We start from the raw sequence: 19,331 nt of genomic DNA, 5'->3' as shown, positions 1-19,331 counted from the left end.
CTGAGGCCTCATACTCCTGGGGCTGAACTCAGGGCCTGGTGCATTGTAATTATAATATTATAATAAAGTTATACTTAGCAGCTCCTCAACTGTTGCATTCTCTTACCAATTCTAGTATAATCAACCTTGGCCTAGCCCAAACCCCCAAACCATCTGAATACTAACAAGATGTGGGGAGGGATGTTCAAGCAGTCTTCTCCTCACACCTCCTTTTGGTGGGTGCCATGTTCTAGAATGTCTTCTAGTTATTTGTGAGCATCCTGGCCCTGGAGTTGGCCAAGGCTCTTATGAAGACAAGGACCATGACCTAGAGAGGTTGTCCAAGAGCAGCCACATCCCTGAGATCCTGGGAGAGGCGTGCCTCATATCCCCTCAGCCTCACACCTGGCATTCCGTTGTTGACCCTGGAAGCCAAAGTCCTCTCCCCACAACTCAGCCACTCATCTTCTCTTGATCCCAAGGGACAAGGGCAGATAGTGAATGAATCTGACCTACCACTCAAAGGACTAACCTTCTCCCCAGCCCATTAAGACTGCAGGTTTTGTAGCACCCATCCAAAGATACACATGGCCATAACTTCCAAGAACATGATGTGGAAAGCCAACATAAGGGAAGGCAGAAGAAGGCTTCTCCACTGGACACAGGCCCAAACACAAGCAAATCTAAATGACACCAGGGAGGATCATGGCCCCTCCTACCGAGAAGACTTCCTCAGAAAGCTCTCAACCATGGGCATCAGAGATGGTGGAGTCCAGCCTGGGCCGTGACCTTGGTGGGAAGGGCTCTACATTTGCTCACATGCTTCCCACAGACACAATCAAGCACCTGCACATGGACTTGGGATTGCTCCAGGGAAGAGGCGTTAAGGGATGCATTCATTCTCTCTCTCTCTCTCTCTCTCTCTCTCTCTCTCTCTCTCTCTCTCTCTCTCTCTCTCTCTCAAAGGTTTTTGCAAGGCAAACAGGGTTAAGTGGCTTGCCCAAGGCCACACAGCTAGGTAATTATTAAGTGTCTGAGACCAGATTTGAACCCAGGTACTCCTGACTCCAGGGCCGGTGCTTTATTCACTACACCACCTAGCCACCCCTGGGATGCATTCTCTTGCCCAGATTTCTGGGGAGTCAGATGGGGAAAGATTGGAGGCTGATGCAAGGTCAAGGTGCAGGCTCTTGTAGAGGTCTAGGGTTGAGGGGAGCAGGGGCAGCTGAGGCTGGAGCCCAGGTAACTGAGCCCATGTTCCCAGGGTCCTCAACAATAATCACAGAATTGGGAAGGGAAAGGGCTCCAGACTACAGGACATGCTAGACCACCTCATCTTCCTGGCCTCCCTATGAGCCCAAAGGACCATCACTTGTGGAATACCGGAGTGAACACAAAATCAATGAGCAGTGTTGGCCCATGCCCTTCCACTATGAGACTCCTTCCATGCACCTCACTGCAAAAGCCAGCACCCCTGGCCATGGGAGTGGCTGACTGAGCAGCAAAAGGGCACTGGTGGGTTCCCCTTCCAGGCAGCACCCCTTCTAGGTGGCTCTCCTTCTAGGTGGGCTCCCTTTCTTGGGCTCTTGGCTAAGAAGAGGTTTAGGGGGCTGACTTGGGGTAAACTGTCTGAAGAGTAGATCTGGAGGAAATTATCCTTTGACTGGGAGGAATTTAGTTCCTTTTGTGGGTTGGAAATTGAGTGTGAGCAGAGACTTGACAAAGAACTAGGTTCAGGTTTCTCTCAAGGACAACACAAAAGTTTTTTTGTTTTGATTCCTCCCCCCACCCCAATGTAATTTGCTGAGATGCACCTTGTTCCAGAGAACGGTGCATGTCCTGCTGACCAGGTGAAATATGGACCAAAAGAAGTGCCTTGGTCTTTGGGAGGTCAAGCTTCAAAGTGAAAGCCCTTCTTGATGAAACCCCAGGAGGAAAGCCAGCCCTGCCATCCTCAAGAACATGAGAAGGCACTGCTTTCCTGCTGCAGGTTATGAGTACAGGTCTTCCCTGGGAACAGAAGAGTGTTTTTGGTGGGTCACAGACTCTCCAAGGAGGGGACCATGACCTGGCCAGGGGCTGAGGGCACCATGAGCAGAAGTGAGGGAGTAGGGGAAGAACAGAAGCTCCCTTCCTGCAGGGGGTGGGGGCCAGTGGGGCACTGGTGCCCACATGGGAGATGGGTCCCTGGCTGGGAGGAACGAGAGCCCAGAAGGGTCCCTTGTGGGGGGCATCAGTACTCCCCCTCATGCTGCACAAGAGACCAAGGAGCACAGAGTTTGAAGGATAAAGTTTTGTTTTGTTTTAGTTCTTAGAAGTAGACCTATCTGGAAACGATCATGGCATAAAAACTTGCCTATGGCCATAACCCAAACTTTCCAGGTCTATCTCCAGCCTCCCCACGAGTTCTCAAAATGTTGTGATTTGGGACAGTCAAAGGGCTGTAAAGCAGAAGGGCTTAACTGCTGTCAGTTTCTTTAACTGGGATTCGCTGGTCCCAAAGGCCCTGGTTGATTCACTAAGTGCTATAACAGATGGAGGAGTCTTCCAACAGAAGGTCCTGACCAAGAATTCGCTCCTCCCCCCAACACTTCCAACCTGGTGACCTTTGCCCACCAAGAAGGCTTTTCTTCATGGGGTCTCTCCCAGTCCTTTTACTCAGGGGGAGATTTCTTACCACAAAAAAACTGATGTTCTTTTAAAAGCTGCTTTTGTTGATGACTGTGTTTTAGATTTCTCTTCATCATACCCCACAGATTATTCAATTTCTCAGTTCCTGATGAACTCATACACTATACATAGACACTGAGTAATACGAAGGAAATCATTTTCTTAATGTTCCACATTTTAATTCTCATTACTTAAATAGAATTATAAGCGTTTTTTGCAAATAACAAATTCACAACATAATTGAGGCAAATGAAACGCAAAAATGTTTTAGACAAAATCTGACAAAACATTCAGGAAAACTGGTTAAAGTGGAAAAATAGATCTATTGGGGCATGTGATAAAAGGTGATCACATACACGTTATAAAAATAATGCTCATTTCTGCTGATGATATAAATAGTAATCCAGGTCCTTTCCAGTCACATCCTCTGGGCTAAGTTTTAGTAAAATAATGCCATTCTTTTCTGAAGCACACACCCAGCCTGCCACCCTCTCCTAGCAAGTTTACTCATTAACATGGGCCAAAGCACAGGAAGAATGCTGACATCTTTCTGAACATCTGGAGGGCCCAGGGTCCTTGCTGTTGTTTCTTGCCACCAGTGACACGGGCACATCCCATGGTCCACAGAACTCTTCCTTTGTCTACTTTCCTTTACCAGGGCTGGGCCCAGGTGGTCACCACACTGAAGAGGCTGCAAACAGGAGCCTTCAAGGCTGGCGCTGATGGACCTTCTGAGGCTGAAAACCAGTGTCCTGGGGCCTCCAGAGAGAAGGAGCTCCCATCTGCATAGTGACCAGCAAGTCTCTAATTGGCGTCATTCTCTCATCCACAGATGGTTTTCTTGAGGAAACAGAGGTGGACCAAAAACCATAGATTTGTGCATAAACTGGGGATGTAGGAGATGTGTGGACATAGGTTCCCAACCATTTCATAACACTGGGCAGCTGTCAACCATGACAGGCTGTGAGTTCTGGAGCAAGGCCACAGAGGTGCTGCGCCTCAGTTTCTCCAAAACACATTGGAGGGGCTCCATTCTGCTGAAGATTTTCCCCAGTGAAGAGCAATTCCCATCCTCCTTCTGGCAAGGGGAAAGGGGCAGAGGCCAATCTGGTCTAAGCTTCTGGATGCCAATGTTGCCAATTCCAAAATGAGGTGAAAACATAAATGCCTAGGGAATTTGTGATTCCTGAAGGTCCTCGAACATTAACAATCACATGAAAACACGAAGCGAGAGGAGGTTTGACACAAGCACATTTCCACTTGGACGATGATGATGCTCATGCGCTTGTCCTGTGGATGCATTAGGGGTCACAGAGCACGGAATTCTCCAGAGTAAAATCGTACCAAAACCGTGACAAGTTGTCGTTGATGTTGGAGGTCAGCAGGTGGTCAGGGAGGTCACTGACGCCACCCTGCACGGCCAACACATGGGGTGCCAGGGTGAAGGGCACGTCCCTGAGCAGCTCAGACACGAGGACACTGCTGTCCACGGTCTGGCTTTCACCGTCTTTTGGAGGGCCTGAACCATTGCCACGGGGCTGGTTTCCCACATCTACCTAAAGGGAATAAAAATCATAATGGTGGGCCTTAGAAACCACTGCAGAGCACTGTGGAGACCTGTGGCCACCCAGGTCTGACACTTGACAACATGATGACCGAGGGGGCAGGAGCAGTCCACCCCAAGAACAACCATGTCCAATGAGACTTCCCAGTGCTGGCCCTGGGTTTCAGAGACATATCTGTACCTGGCTGGGGAAGGCACCTCAGGGACGTCCTGTCCTCTTGGGCTGCCTCAAGGCCTTCTGGGAACAGCTCACACTCACGTACATACTCACAGACATGCACATGCACTCATACACACAATACTACACATACACATCACCACCATGCACATCCTCACACACATCATGCCACATATATGCATCAAAACCATGCATACCCTTACACTTTCATACATACATACACACACTTACCCACATTCACACTTGCCCCAAGGGCTCTGTCCTGGGCTCTCTTCCCTTCCCAGAGAGGGGAGGTAGAGAAAGAAGGGAAGGAGGAACTGCTCCCATCGTTGGGGGACTTTCCTGAGTACAAAGTCCCCTGCTCATAGCAACTTTGAGACTTGCATCTGCACCAAGAGAACCACCCCCCTCATCTATACAGAGGAGTGAACTGAAGCCCTCAAAGGTGAAATCATTTATCCAATATTTCCAAGGCATCACATTGGAACCCAGAGTCTTTGGTGCTCAGTCCCTCTCCCTTTCTAGTGTCCCAGGGCTTGAGACCCACAGGGGCATCCACAGCCTCTTGTTCAAACCCCTGTGAACTCCCTCCCTCAGCCAAGCCTGGTTCTGTCCCCATCCCAGGACCACACAGAACAAGCCCAATCCTCATCCAGACAGTATAGCCATCCTCAAGGTCTGTCTCAGTCTTCTCTTCTACAATATGCCCATTTCCTTGGGATGATTCCCAAGGCCCTTGCCCATTTTAGCTGCCCTTCTCTTGGCACCTCTGGCTGATCCTCATCCTTAAGCCAGGGGCACCAGATCTGAGCCAACATAGAGATGAAGGGGCTCCCATCAGGGTAGAGAACGATGTAATGTCCAAGATGGTATTGGCTGCCACATCCATTGCTGACTTTGAATAAGCACAAGTCCAATTAAGCCTCCAGATCTTATTCAGAACAAATGCTATCGATCCCTGTCTGCCCTCAGTAGTGTTGTACACTGATTTTCAATTTGTCTGCCCAGCTCCATCTGGAGCTTGTCTCCGTCATCCACACTGCATCAAGCATCCAAGGTACTGCTTAAAATGTGAAATAGGAGAGGGCCAAGTGCAGAACCCTGGGACACTCTGCTGGAGACCTCCTGCCACCTTGGCACTGAATTATTCTCATCTCCTCTATGTCTGATCATCCAACTAGTTTGAAACCCATAGAATAATATTACTGTTCAAGTGCTCTCTCTCCATCTTCTCTGCAAGAACAGAATGAGAGGGGGTGGCTAGGTGGCACAGTGAATAGAGCACCAGCCTTGGAGTCAGGAGTACCTGGGTTCAAATCCGACCTCAGACACTTAATAATTACCTAGCTGTGTGGCCTTGGGCAAGCCACTTAGCCCCATTGCCTTGAAAAATCTAAAAAAAAACAAAACAAAAAAAAACAGTATGAGACACTTTATCAAAAGCTTTGTTAAAAATCTAAGTCGGCCACACACAATTTCTCTTTAATCTCCAAACCAATGTCAGAAACCCTTGAGAGCTGAGTCAACTACCCAGGGGCACCTGGGTGATAATTACCTAATAATTACCTTAATAATTACCTAACTGGGCAAGCCACTTAACCCCATTGCCTTTAAAAACATTTTTTAAATAAGAGTCAACTACGGGGTGGCTAGGTGGCACAGTGGATAAAGCATGGGCCCTAGAGTCAGGAGTACCTGAGTTCAAATCTGACCTTAGACACATAATAATGACCTAGCTGTGTGGCCTTGGGCAAGCCACTTAATCCCACTGCCTTGCAAAAACTAAAAAAAAAAAAAAAAAGTCAACTATCCACTGGTTTTTTGGACACTACCACTACCATCAAAAACAAGGCCAAAATCACACTTATTTTCTACTGTTTAAACTCTGAGCTGACAACATCATCCCTGCTCCCACCATTCCGACCACCCCTCCTGGTCATCTACTCTTACCCCCTCAGATGTGAGAAGTATACCCAAGAGCCTGCCTCCTGAGCTCTCATCACTAGTAAGGCTCATGACAACTCATTACCCCTCCTGTTTAGGCCATTCCACCATGACCTTTGGAACCTCATTTGATTCTTAACAATCCTATCACTTTTTAAAATCTTTTTACAAATTCCTTGAAAAGCTGAGAGATCAGGTTGTTGGAGAGCTAATCATAATTATTTGTGAAGTCCCCAAGAATATAGATTTGGATTTGATTTTTCAATGGTCCTCAGGTTTTTGGAAATTATACAATAATTATCAGGTGATTCTGTGATTGAAAAGATGCCAGGTGTTCTAGGCCATTGTCAGCAGTAAAAATGAGACTACTCTCGACAAGTAACCACAACATTGCCCTAGACTATATTTATCACAAACAATTTCATTTAAATAGACATTTATTAAGGCAACAACTCCACGTTTGGTATTGTAGAGTGATACTGGGGGAGGGGGGGGTCCTACTGGAAGGACAAAAGAAATCCACAGATAAGTAAATGCTAACCACCTCCCCAAAAATAAATGGAGAGGAACCTCTGTGGGAAGGGATCCAAAGGGTTCTGGGGGGAAGCCCAGAGTGGGAAGGTCTGGGTTTCAGGAAGTAGAAGATGATTGCAGGCTGAGCTGCAGGAGATTTAAAAGGAAGAAAGAGAGGCAGTGAAAAGGCAAAACAAGGAAAAAATGAAAAGAAAGACTAAAGGCAGTAGGGGGATGGCAGCCTGGGCAGAGGGGGCCCGCCTGATGAGGGAAGCCACTGCCAAGTGCTGGGCCTGGGCCTTGGCTTCCACTGGCAAAAAAAAAAAAAAAGGCCAGCTGCCTCTCAAACCAGAAGCCGGGCCACTTCCACCAGGCCAGGTCAGTGAAGACTGTCAGTTAATAGACAATGATTAAGTGCCTACTGTTTACTAGGTGCTCTACTAGTGCCAGGGAAACAAAAAGAGGCAAACTATGCCATCCCTGCCCTTGAGGTGCTAGAAGCCTGACAGGAGCTCACCTGCAAGCCAGTGGGTGCAGAGAAGGAAAGCCCCGAATGAAGGAGGTGGGAGAGGCTTCCTGGAGCAAATGGAAGTAGGGGGTAGTCAGTGGTCAGGGCAGAGGGTGGAAGAAACTGCCAGGCCTGGGGGAGCCCCATCAGAGGACTTCAGAGGAGCAGCCAGGGCCAGCACCACATGCTGGGGAGTAGGGGAAGAAGGCTGGAAAGAAAGGAAGTGGCTTTGAAGGTCAGTGAATGGAGAAGGACCAAATTTCTAAAAAAAGTGAGATTATTTTGTAGCCAGATTTCAAAACAAGTCTATCAAATGCTTGCTGGAGAGGCTGAGGTCACAGAAAACAAACACTAACACAGCAGAACCCCTGAACCCCAAATTCCCATAAGTCTCTGTTCAGTCACTGTAATAAGGTTGTATCCCCAAAAGAGGCCGGCCCTGGCATCTTGTGAGGCAGCCACTGCCTAAGGGGGTCACTGGCCCCCAAAGTTCAAATGTCCCCAGATATGGCCAAGGGCTGGGTAATCAGCTGCGGTTCCTCTGGGAAGCCAGTCCAGAAGCCCTGAAGAGGTGGCCCGGTGGGCAGCTTCCCCGCCAAGTCCTTCTCCTGTGCAGGAATCCCGAGGAGGGCAGACAGGCTGGCTTGGGGGGGGGGGTCAAACCTTTCCCATCCACCATGGCTGGCATGCTGTCACCTCTCTCAAGTTTCTGGGGTCTTCCTCCCAAGCAAGGTTCCCTCCTACACACACACACACACACACACACACACACACACACACAATGTTCTGGCTCCTTCTGAGTACCTAGGTCCTCCTGGAGGAACGCACATTCCTCAAAGCAGGTAGTCCTTTGGGTAGACCCCGAGTTGAGGCTGGATCCATGCCTCACCTTCCTGAGATGATGTCAACCAGGAATACCAAGACCCAACAGAGTGGAGGGAGGCAAGGTGGAGGTGAGGGGGCTGCAGGATGTGGACAAGAGTGGAGAGCATTCCTGAAGATGCACAAGTAGAGAAGGAAAAGGACCGAGGGTACCAGACAGACAGCCTAAAGGGGGAATGCCCCCCTGGGCAGATCCAGTGACCCATGAGCTGAGGAGGCCCAGCCCTAGAGCTAGCTGAGGCGGTGCAGCCCTGTCCTTCCCACGAGGGTGAGGCTGGAGGAAGATCCCCACTGCCCCTGGTTGCCATTCCCATGTCCCACCTGAGGGACCGAAGCCTTCAGGACAGTCACCTTCCGAGGATGCTCATCCTGGTCTGGCCCCCAGCTGGTGCTTCTATGCAGAGCAGAAGTCCAGGAACAAGATGAAGCCTCCTTGGAGTCCGGTGGGACCAACTGGGCTGGGGAGGGGTTCGGCACCTCCCTCTTTACTCTTTCCCTAAGTTTCTGGGGACTGAGAGAAGTCTGTGCCTGAATGTGGGAGCACTGCAAAGTCTTGGTGGGCCACTAGGCCCTCTCCATCCCTTGGGGCATCCTAGGAGGATTGCTCACAGAATCCCATGCACTGTCCGCTGCAGGAAGCCCAGGCGCGGTTCCCAGGGCTCACTGGGGATCACCAGCCCCAACCAGGGACCTCCTCCTAGGACCATGCCATGATCAATTGACCAACCACTTACAACAAGAACAGTTGCTATAAAAGTCTCCTCCCCCTCCTCAAAACTGTTTCTCACTAACACCTCGAGAGGTGAAAGCTTAGTGGGGTAAAAGCTGAGTGCATCTTTGTCTCCCCACGAGGGGTCTCCCTTAGGGATGGAGCCCAGGTCTGCTTGGCCTCTTTTGGTCCTAAGCTGTCCTCCTTGGCCAGGCTGATGCTGCCAGAATCAGTACTGGAATGTTGATGCAAAGTCTGAAGGTCTCAATCCCCCAAGCCTACATGGCTCCCTTCTGCTCAAGTGCGGGCCACAGCGCTCTGCTCCTCACCCCAAGGAATCTGCCCTGCAGCCGGCTCTCCTCCATCTATCCCACCACATTCCCTAGGCAACAGCCCTCCAGCGTATCCAAGGGTTTTCAGAACATCTCAACTGATCCAAAGTCGTTTCCTGTTTCATCCCCACCCTGTGACAGAAAAGGGTATCAGCGGATAGGCTTCATTGACCCCCGCCCTCCCAAGATGGTTCACAAGAGCCAGGATGGGGTCTGGGGGAGAGAGAAGGACATGGAACACCGACTGGGTCCCCTCTGTCCCAGCCTGTGAAGGGGGGCTGCGCCAGGCCCTGGCCCCGGCCAGCAGGGTGCCAACAGTGCAGGGTCCCAGTCCCCTTTCTAGTTCAATTGGCATTTGTGATGCTTTCTTGATCTCAACAACCAATGCGGCCAATAAAGAAGCCCTGCACTGGAGGCCACCTCAACTGGAGCGCAGGCAGGCTTCCATTCCAATCAGGTGTCCATTCACCCATCACATAAGGCTGTCGGAGACCCAGAAAACCCACCTCCTGCAGAGCTTCCACAGAGCCTTAGTGCAATCTCTTCTCCAATTTTGTATGATTCCTCTTTTCTGCTCATTCTGAGCAAATGAAACCCCAGGGACACTGGTCTAACTTGCCAGTCAATTCCCAACTCAGTGACCCCCACTGGCGCTCCGACTCCCAGCAGGTGATGGTCAGGACCCTCTGGTGAGCCCTCTCCCAAAAGTAGGAACCAACTGGAGAATGGAAGTTCTGATGGCAGCCATAGGGGAGCATCTGTGGCAGCCACAAAGGGATCGTTCACACCCTCTCTGGTGAACCCTGGATTCTTACTGACCACCTTTGTCAAGAAAGTGACAGCTAGGTGGCGCAGTGGATAGAACACTAGCCCTGGAGTCAGGAGGACCTGAGTTCAAATCCTGCCTCAGACAGTTAATAATTGCCTAGCTGTGTGACCCTGGGAAAGTCACTTAACCCCATTGCCTTGCAAAAGCCAAATAAACAAAAACAAAAAAATAAAGTGAAAATGGAGAGCAATACTCACCATCCGAGGCCATGCAAATGGACCCACAGGCCTGGAGAAGCAAAGAGGCCAAGGAGAATGAGCCTGGACCTGGAGGACACAAGGTCTGGGTTCCAATGCCCCCATCCTGAGTCCTCAGGCAAGCTCGATGAGGCACAACAGGGAGAGTGAAGAGTCTAGGCCAGAGTGATGGCTCTGCTCAGAAAGGAGCAGTGGAGCATGATCCTGGGATGATGAGGAAGGGCCGAGAGAGGGAGGCACCTGTCCATCGGCCCATCCGTTCTGCTTCACCCCCCTCCCTTGGCAAGGCTAGTCTTGGACCCCTTTCTCTGCACTCACTAACTCTGCACTCCCTCAGGCACCTCAAATTCCACCCATTCTCACTCTTAGCCCTGTCCCTCCCAGTATCCTCTCAGCGTCCATCATTCCATTCTCTCCACCCTAACAACTTCTCTCCAGGACTCTCTTCCTCCTCTTCTGGGGCTTCCAGTTGACATTCCTAAAGTAGACAGTGTTACTCCCTTCCTCACAAAGCATCTGGGGCTCCCTGCTTCTGCTAAGATATAACAAAGCCTCCATCTGTCTGTAAAGAAAGGCCAGCCCTAGTGGCTAGTTAGGTGGATAGGGCACTGGCCCTGGAGTCAGGAGGACCTGAGTTCAAATCTGACCTCAAGACACAATAATTGCCTAGCTGTGTGACCTTGGGCAAGTCACTTAACCCTTGGCTTTGTACAAAACAAAACGAAGGCCAGTCCTATCTCACCATATAGATTAGACTTCTCCACGCCTGGCACCCAGTCTCTGCCTCTGTGCTATTCCCCATCATTTAGTATGTGCTGGGTGCTCTGCTGTGCACCAAGAAGCCCACCATAAGAAAAAAGTGATCCCTGGCCTCAAGGAGCCTACACTCTAACGGGGGAAGGGATCTGCCTGGGGACTGTAGAAAAAGTCCAGTCTTGAGTGGAGCCCAGGGAGGATAGGAGACTGGATGGAGGCTCTGGGAGGACCCAGCCACGGTAAGGAAGGAGCTAAGTTCAGGGGAAGGGGGATGCTGTGGGAATACAGGGAGTCTGGTGAATCAGAAGACATTTGGCCTGATCCCCACCCCTACCCCCCGCAGGCAGGCATCCCTCCGCCTGGCTCCCTTCCCAAGTCCAAGCTCCCAGGCTTGTTTTTCTTAATTCAGAAGAGTCAAGGAAGCTCCAGGTTATTTTCCTGAGTAAGAGGCTACTGAAACAGCCTACAAATAGAACCTCAGTATCTCAGCAGGTGACTACCCCCAAAGACCCCATCTTGCCCCACTGCGTTCCCACCCAGCCAACTCCCCATCTACAGAGCATCCAGGAAAGGCAAACCCTGACTGCCACAGCCCCCCACCCAATCCCAGAGTCCTCCATTGGGAGCTCATTCAGACTGGGCCCAAGGCTGCTACAAGTCAGACAGACAGACACCATGCAGCCCTGCTCTAAGCCAGGCCCTCTGCCCTCACCTCTGCCTCCAGCCACTCCTGCTTCCTCAAGACTCCAACCCAGTCTAGCCTCTGGCCAGAGGTTCTTCCCCTGACTCTGGCCAGCTCTTGTTCAGCACCACCATCTGTCTGGTTTATCCCTGACTTTAAGGGGGCCATTACAAGAGGGCCAGAGAAGGGGAGGTTCACAGGAAGGCAGAAACAAGGAGAAGGGGGTCAGAGGCACATTGTGTTGTGCTCTCCCAAGGTCCTTCCAGTTCACTGACCAGACACAAGCCTTGACCACTTTGCCTGGCCAGAAGGCCAGACCGGGGCATGGAGGTCCAGCCTTTCAGCTGATAAAGAGAATAACATGGATGCATAGCTGAACTGGTTGTCACTACAAGCAAGGTGGGGAGAGTAGCCTAAAGGATATGCAGAGTAGTCAGGGACAGCAAATCCATTCCCCTCCTGGGCCCTGCTTGTCCCACTGCCAATGAGGAGCTAGAATCCTACCAGTTTCACAGCCCCCAGCAGTTCTCTGAGACACGGCCACCTCCAAAGCTCTAGTAGACCCCTGACTGTTGCAGCCCTAGCCTAGAGCCTTGAGCTCAGTTGAGAGACCCAGACACAACTTGGGGACACTGCAACTTAGGACAATCTATTAAGTAATTAATAATCAGTCTTTCCCAACAGTTGGTTCATTCTGCTTGGACTGAGTTTTTATCCTGCTGATTCCAAGATTTTACACCAAGGACACTTAAAGGGATAAACAATGGGGAGCATGAGGTAACCAGAAAAAGAGGAAGACGAATTCTGCATAGTATGAAAAAAGCAACTTCCGGAACTGGGGAGACAGCAGTGATTCAAACTCTTCCAAAATGGCGCTGGCCAGTGTAACTGCTGCTGCTGCTCCTTCTTAGGCTACATGTATAGTCAATCTGCACACCTTTAGTATCTGTCTCCAGCAGGCTGGGGACTGTGCACGTGATGCCCTTTCAAAGAAGCTAGGGATACAAACAGGTCATCATGCGTCCCAATTCACTCAAATCATCTGGACAGAAGGCAGGTTCCAAAGCCCATCCCTAGAAAGCGTCTCCTTTATCCCTGCCCCCCCCCCCCAGCTGGGGAGTCCAGCACCAAACACTAAGCCAACAGGCTTTGGGGGATTGTCACTTGGAGGGTTGAGGACCCTTTCTGCATTTAGCAGAAACCTTTTCTCCTACCATCCAAGGCTGCACTTCCCACAGCCCCCTAAAACAATGGTCCTTCACCAGGTGAGAGAACCATGAGGATGATGGGCCCATCTCCTTTCTGTAGATTTCATCATCATTGTAGCATGCATGCTCTCTTGGGATTCTGAGTAAAGAAGGAAGGAACAAGAATCCCTGCAGGTGCTGGACTGTCCTTCAGTCTCTGGAGCTAGGCAGGAGAGGAGTGGATGAACAGCAGGTGCTCAGACTCCAGCCTAGCTTCATCAACTGGTGTGCTCTGGGAGGTGATGGCCCTCGAGCTGAAGAGCCCATGAGGAGTTCATCTGCAGCTCTTCCCAAGCAAGAATGTTTCTAGAGGATTACAAAGAACCTTTCTCCTCCCAGAATCCAGCAGAGAAGTAAGGTGGGGGTGAGAAGCCACAACTGAGAGTCAAGGCCCTGCCTGATTGTCTCATGGTGAATGTCACCAACACCCCATGCGCAGTCCCAGGGGAGGCCCAGACAGACAGAAACCACAGATGGGAGTGCATCCTCTTTCGAGAAAACAAAGGATGCTGCCTTCCTCCTTCCACACAGCTAGGACACTGGGCTTTACAATAATGTGAGCAATGCAAACACTCCAACTTCTGGGATAAGAACTCACTATTTGATAAAAACTGCTGGGAAGATGGAGAATTGTGTGGCAGAAACTAGGAAGACCCATATCTCATACCCTATACCAAGATAAGGTCAAACTGGGTACATGATTTAGACATAAAATGTGATACCATAGGCTAGTTAGGAGAACAAGGAATCATGGAGAGAAGAATTTATGACCAAATAAGAAAGAGACCATTATGAAATATAAAATGGATGATTTAGATGTAATTGAAAAGGTGTTGCACAAATAAAACCAATGCAATCAAGATTAGAAGGAAAGCAGAAAGCTGAAAAACAGTTTTTACTGTCAGTGGTTTTTTTGTTTTTGTTTTTTTAGGATTTTTGCAAGGTAAATGGCGTTAAGTGGCTTGCCCAAGGCCACAGCTAGGTAATTATTAAGTGTCTGAGGCCAGATTTGAACTCAGGTACTCCTGACTCCAGGGCCAGTGCTCTATCCACTGCACCACCTAGCTGCCCCTACTGTCAGTGTTTTTGATAAAAGTCTCATTTCTAAAATATATAGAGAACTGAGTCCTATTTATTAGCAATCAAGTCATCACACAATTGATAAATGGTCAAATCCTATGTATGAAAAGGTGGCTTTCAGATGAAGAAATTAAAGCTATCTATAATGCTCTAAAATGTTATTGATTAGAGAAATGTAAATTAAAACAACTCTGATGTACCAGATTGGCTAATATGACAGAAAAGGGAAATGAAATCTGGGACTCTAATGTATAGTTGGTGGAGCTGTGGATTGATTCAACTATTCTGGAGAGCAATTTGGAATTATGCATACCCTTTGCCCAGCAATACCACTACTAAAGAGATGATTAAAAAGGGGAAAAGACCAAATGTATAAGAATGATCATAGCAGCTCTTTTTGTGGGGGGCAAAAAGTTGGAAATAAAGGGGATGCTCATCAATTAGGGAATGGCTGAACAAGTTATGGTATATGAATGCTCTCGAACAGGCAGACTTCAGAAAAGCCTGGAAAGACCTGCATGCTCTGATGCTGAGGGAAGTGAGCAGAAGAAGAACCTCAGAGACATTAGCAGTAACTCTGTGAGATGATCAACTATGACAGACGTGCTGTGATCAAAGACAATTCTAAAAGATTGGAGATGGAAGATGCCTTCCAGTGCCAGAGTAGAGTCTGAATGCAGATCAAAGCGTACTGGTTTTAGCTTTTTGTTTTTTCTTTCTCATGGTGTTTTCCTTTTGTTCTGATTCTTCTTTGACCATAAACAGAATTAAAGGAGCCCTTGAAATAGTTCTGGTGTCTGTCAGTGCTATGGGGTGGGGGTCTCCTGAGGACCACAGCTCATTAGCACCCCTGCAAATCCTGTCATTTCCAGTCATTCCACCTGCTGCTAAGAATTGTAGCTCTGCCTCCGTAAGCCCAGGTTATCATACAGGACAAATTCTCATATAGAACAAAGTGGATATGGGATTGGAGGGGAGGGTGTCCTTTTTCTTTTCCCTTCCTCACCTTTGTCTGTTTGACTAAGAGTTGTCGGATATTCTCATACAAGTGATGATTTGTGCCATTACTTTGGTTTCAACAATGGGACATGTTTAAGCACAGTAGAAACTTGAGACAGAAACTTTGCTTCCACCTTTCATTTAAAGGAGGTCAGAATATTACCCCAAGTGTGGGTACACTCATGGATACCTCCCCTTACCCACAGAGCTTTCTTGGTACACCGTTCTTCTACAGCAAATGAATGGGGAGGAGAGTTGACTGGCCTCAGGGCTCCAAACTACAAGGTGGGCATGAAACCTCCACCAGCCTCCACATCACCACAAACCATTGCCCATACCAGAAATGTCCTCACCCCAGCCTCCATCACCACCCAATTCACACAAATGAGGGATCATCTCCAGCCTTCATCATAAGTCATCAGGTGACCTCAGAGGAAAAAAGTCTCTGAAGTCTTGGAAGTTGCTCGTCCTCTTCCCTGTTGTCTCCCATTCTAGATGACGGTGACGGGATGCGCAGATAGCACAGCGAGAGAGGTCACTATAAAGTACTGGGTGATATTCCAAACTGGGACACTGGGAAGCTATAAAGAACCCAGTTCAAAGTTACTAGTCTGTTTATTTAAAAGAAGAAAAGAAAGGTTGGCACAATCCCAGAGAGGAGCTTTCAGGATGACATGAATGGTGCTCCTCTAAAGAAGAGCTCCCACAGGCCTTGCTTGACAGTCAGAGGGTTGGAGGATAAAAATCCAAGGAAAACAGAGAGCCAAGTTAGAAACCCACCCCAACATGCCTGCCTCTAACCCCCACAGGCTTAGAATCCTCCTCCCTGGACCTCACCCAACTTTCTTTGGGATATTGGGAGAGGACATGGTGTTGATAGTTGATAGGCCTACCCTCTAACAAAGAAGAGAGATCAGCAAACTGACCTCACTTTGATAAAGAAAGTGAACAGTTCTGTGGGAAGAGGGCACCTATGAATGCAGAAGAGATGGGAAGCAGGGGCTTCAAATCCAACTGCAGATGACGTTTGCAATGGCAGTCACAGCTCACCTCCAACCCCCAAGAGAAACTGTCTGAGGCTGGTAGTGTGGAGGAGAGAAAACTGGGAGGCTGTGAATAGAGAAGGAGCCAAGGGTACAGACTTAATCGTGCCTCCTTCTCAAAAGACAAGAGAGCAGAAGATTAGGAGGCAAAGAGAGAAAAGCTCAGAAATGAATCCAGCTTCTAAGGCAAAAAGCAAAACCCCAACAGATTCTCAGAATAAGGAAGGGAATTTAGGGCACGATCCAATGAAGAACACAAAGGAAAGACACCAAGTTAGAGGGGCTCCCCAAAAACAATGGATGAAAAAATAAAGAGCAGTAATTGCTCTCATGTTAGCTGAGCTACTACTTCCCAGGAGCAGATAACCTGGCCTACCTCCAACATTTAGATAGGCTAAGACCATCCTCATATCCCTTTGCTTTGGTGCTCAGCAAGATCTCATTTACAGAGGGAGAAGCCATTCACTTGCAGCCCCAGACGTCTTTAGATCATGGCAGGCTTGGAAAAAGTCTCGTGTCACTGCCACTTATTCCTTGAGATTCTCAAAAGATAGCAAAGAAGGAGTCACCTCTCACCTCAGAAGGTTGCTTGGCTTCTTCGGATGGGCTCCCTTGGGATGGGCTCTGTTCATTTGCTGAGTCACCTTTAAACAAGAGGAAAACATGACTTGACTGAGGTCATTGGTCTCAACTCAAATGACTTTTTAACTCTTTCCTTGGTATCCAAGGAAAACTAGTGATTCTTACCAAAGAAGTCTGTAAGCAGATTATTTAGCCATGTATAAAAGTAGTTACTTGGGGTAGCTAGGTGGCTCAGTGGATAGAGCACTGGCCCTGGAGTTCAAATCTGACCTCAGACACTTGATAGTTGCCTAGCTGTGTGACTTTAGCAAGTCACTCTTAACCCCATTGCCTTAAATTAAAAAAAAAAATTTTTTAAATAGTTACTGTTGTATATGTAGAGAGCAGATCCACATGTAACACATATGGATGCACACAAGCAATTCCACACAGCTGTTAGTTGTAAACTCCAGAAGGTGAGAAAGCCCAATCTCTGAATACACACTGGAATACTGAATCCTTCTGGGCAGAGGGTTGGTCATCACTGACCTTCTCTTCAGCATCCAACTGGGTAAGAAAAGGTCTGTGACTTTCGCCCAATGTAAGTGAGCATCCCTTCAGGGAGCTACCCAAGAACCAATCCCTTAGCTAGCAAAGGCTTCCTCAGGGAGGTTTGGTTAAGGTCAGAAGCTCTTCTTTAGTCTTTAGTGTTATTTCTACTTTCTCATTAAACACTGGGAATAAAAATGAGAAGATATAAATGGAAACAAAAGAAACTCCAATCTAATTGCTTGAAAAAAGGGAAATGAGTAAAAGAATTTTCAGTCAACACAGATCAGAACCATTTTCTATCTTAATAAAGGTAAATGAATGATTGCAATGAGCAAATCCAGAGAGCAGGGCCCTCACCCCAGCCAACAAAACAGGCCTCATTTTTGTGAGTCAGGTCCAAAGAGGCGCAGCTACCCCTTCCCCCAAACCCCCATTCAGCAGTTGGTCCAGGTTGCCAACTGTTAAGACTCTGAAACATCCCAAGAAAAGCAAACCATGCTTCTTCCTGTTTCCCAAAACTGAGTTCTTCCCAGCCTCTACTATACTGGAAACAAAAGTTGTATTCTTCAATTTCTGTGGCATATTCAACCAAATGCCTTCAGGATCTTCCCAGGGACCAGAGCAATGAGATTCCAGATACACCTCTAAGCCCCTGTTGTGAAAGCGAGGACTATTTCACAGCATCCAAGAGGTTCATGGGGAGGCAGCTGCAGCTGTGGGTTCAGGAGGAAATGCATTGGTTGCTGAAGACCTGCACAAGGAGCTGCCTTTGGACCTTGAGGTCTCCCCAATCAAGGCCTGCCTTTTCTGTTCCATAGGTGGCTTTGTGAAAACCTCCTCCTCACTGTCTTCCTCTCTGTTGATGATGATGTTTGTCTTTTGTTCTCAAAGACAACCATGACATCAGGAAGGTGATACTGTGACAAGCATAAGAACCGGATTTGGGTGAGGGGAGTTGCCCAGGGTCACACAGCTAGTTAGTGTCAAGTGACTGAGGAAGGAAGAGGCAATTAAATGGCACAGTGGATAGAAAGCTGATCCTTTAGTCAGGAAGACCTGAATTCAAATCCAATTTCAGCCACTTACCAGCTGTGTGGCCTTGGGCAAGTCACTCAGCCCCAACTGCCTCCCGTCCAGGACCATCTCCAGTCGTCTGGACCAGATGGTTGTGGAGGAGAAAGTGGGGCTAGGGACTTGGCGTAGCTTCCCCTTACTCAAATCCCATTCAGGTGCTTGTCATGGCATCGCCTCCCTGATGTCATGGTCGTCTTTGCGAAGGAAGGACATCAGGGGGCGGCTAGGTGGCTCCGTGGACACAGCACCGGCCCTGGAGTCGGGAGGAACTGGGTTCAAATCCGACCTCACACACTTCATAGTGACCTAGCTGTGCGGCCTTGGGCAAGTCACTGAACCCCATTGCCTTGCAAAAAAAAAGGGCGAGGGGCGGCGGGGGGTCACGCAGCGGGGGTCGGGGAGCCGCCGCAAAGGCGCCTCCAGGACCCCGCCGAGAGGCTCCTGGCACCGCACGGGGTCCGCGCCGCTCCGGCCGGGCCTCACCCAGCAGGACGAATCCGTCGGCTTCTGCCTCGGGCACCGCGGCCTTCTTGGGCTCCGCGGGCTTTCGGAAGAAGTGGAACATGGTCGGCGGGTCCGGGGGTGTCTGGGGAGAGAGGGGCCCGGGGTGGGGTGAGGATGGGCGCCGCGGGGAGCCCCCCAAGTGAAGCTTCCGGAGGGGCCGGCCTAGCCCCGCGGGGTCGCCCCCGGCCCCCCGGGACCGCACCCCCATCTGCCAGAGGGGACGAGCCCCGCCCCTCCTGCACCCCCGAGGCGGGGGTGTCACGAACAGCCCCGCCCCCCGCCCCCCAGGCTCCGGGCCTCGCGCCCCGCCCGCCCCCGCCCCCCAGGACCTGGGCGCCGTCCCGCCTCCTTCGCCTCGGGGCCACTTCCGGTGCCCCGCCCCCTTCTCCCGCTTCCTTCGCCTCGGGGCCCCCGGGGCGGTGACCCGCCCCCTTCTCCCGCTTCCTTCGCCTCGGGGCCACTTCCGGGGCGGTGACCCGCCCGTGACCCGCCCCCTTCTCCCGCCTCCTTCGCCTCGGGGCCACTTCC

At 49.8% G+C, this 19,331-nt stretch overlaps 1 protein-coding gene across 5 annotated transcripts; it reads right to left on the bottom strand.

Moving 5' to 3' along the window:
• Nucleotides 1-1,011: 1,011 nt before the first annotated feature.
• On the bottom strand, nucleotides 1,012-19,203 carry UMAD1 (UBAP1-MVB12-associated (UMA) domain containing 1). Of its 5 annotated transcripts, none has more exons than XM_074195374.1 (4): nucleotides 19,133-19,203; nucleotides 18,783-18,885; nucleotides 16,689-16,756; nucleotides 1,012-4,205 (listed from the first exon to the last, which is right to left on the bottom strand). In XM_074195374.1, exons 2-4 carry the CDS (start codon nucleotides 18,862-18,864, stop codon nucleotides 3,951-3,953), a joined length of 405 nt encoding a protein of 134 aa, XP_074051475.1. In that variant the 5' UTR covers nucleotides 18,865-18,885; nucleotides 19,133-19,203; the 3' UTR covers nucleotides 1,012-3,950. The 5 variants fall into 5 exon arrangements, with proteins under 5 accessions (XP_074051475.1, XP_074051472.1, XP_074051474.1 ...); XM_074195373.1 differs by lacking the exons at nucleotides 1,012-4,205; nucleotides 19,133-19,203 and adding exons at nucleotides 8,713-9,411; nucleotides 10,306-10,374 and having other exon boundaries at nucleotides 18,783-19,037; XM_074195371.1 differs by lacking the exon at nucleotides 19,133-19,203 and having other exon boundaries at nucleotides 18,783-19,019.
• Nucleotides 19,204-19,331: the final 128 nt, after the last annotated feature.

This window comes from Macrotis lagotis, chromosome 7 (genome assembly GCF_037893015.1).
Source record: "Macrotis lagotis isolate mMagLag1 chromosome 7, bilby.v1.9.chrom.fasta, whole genome shotgun sequence".
NCBI classification, from domain to species: Eukaryota; Metazoa; Chordata; class Mammalia; order Peramelemorphia; family Peramelidae; genus Macrotis; species Macrotis lagotis.
The sequence above is the reverse complement of the archived record's forward strand: the minus strand, read 5'-3'. Positions and strand labels throughout refer to the sequence as shown.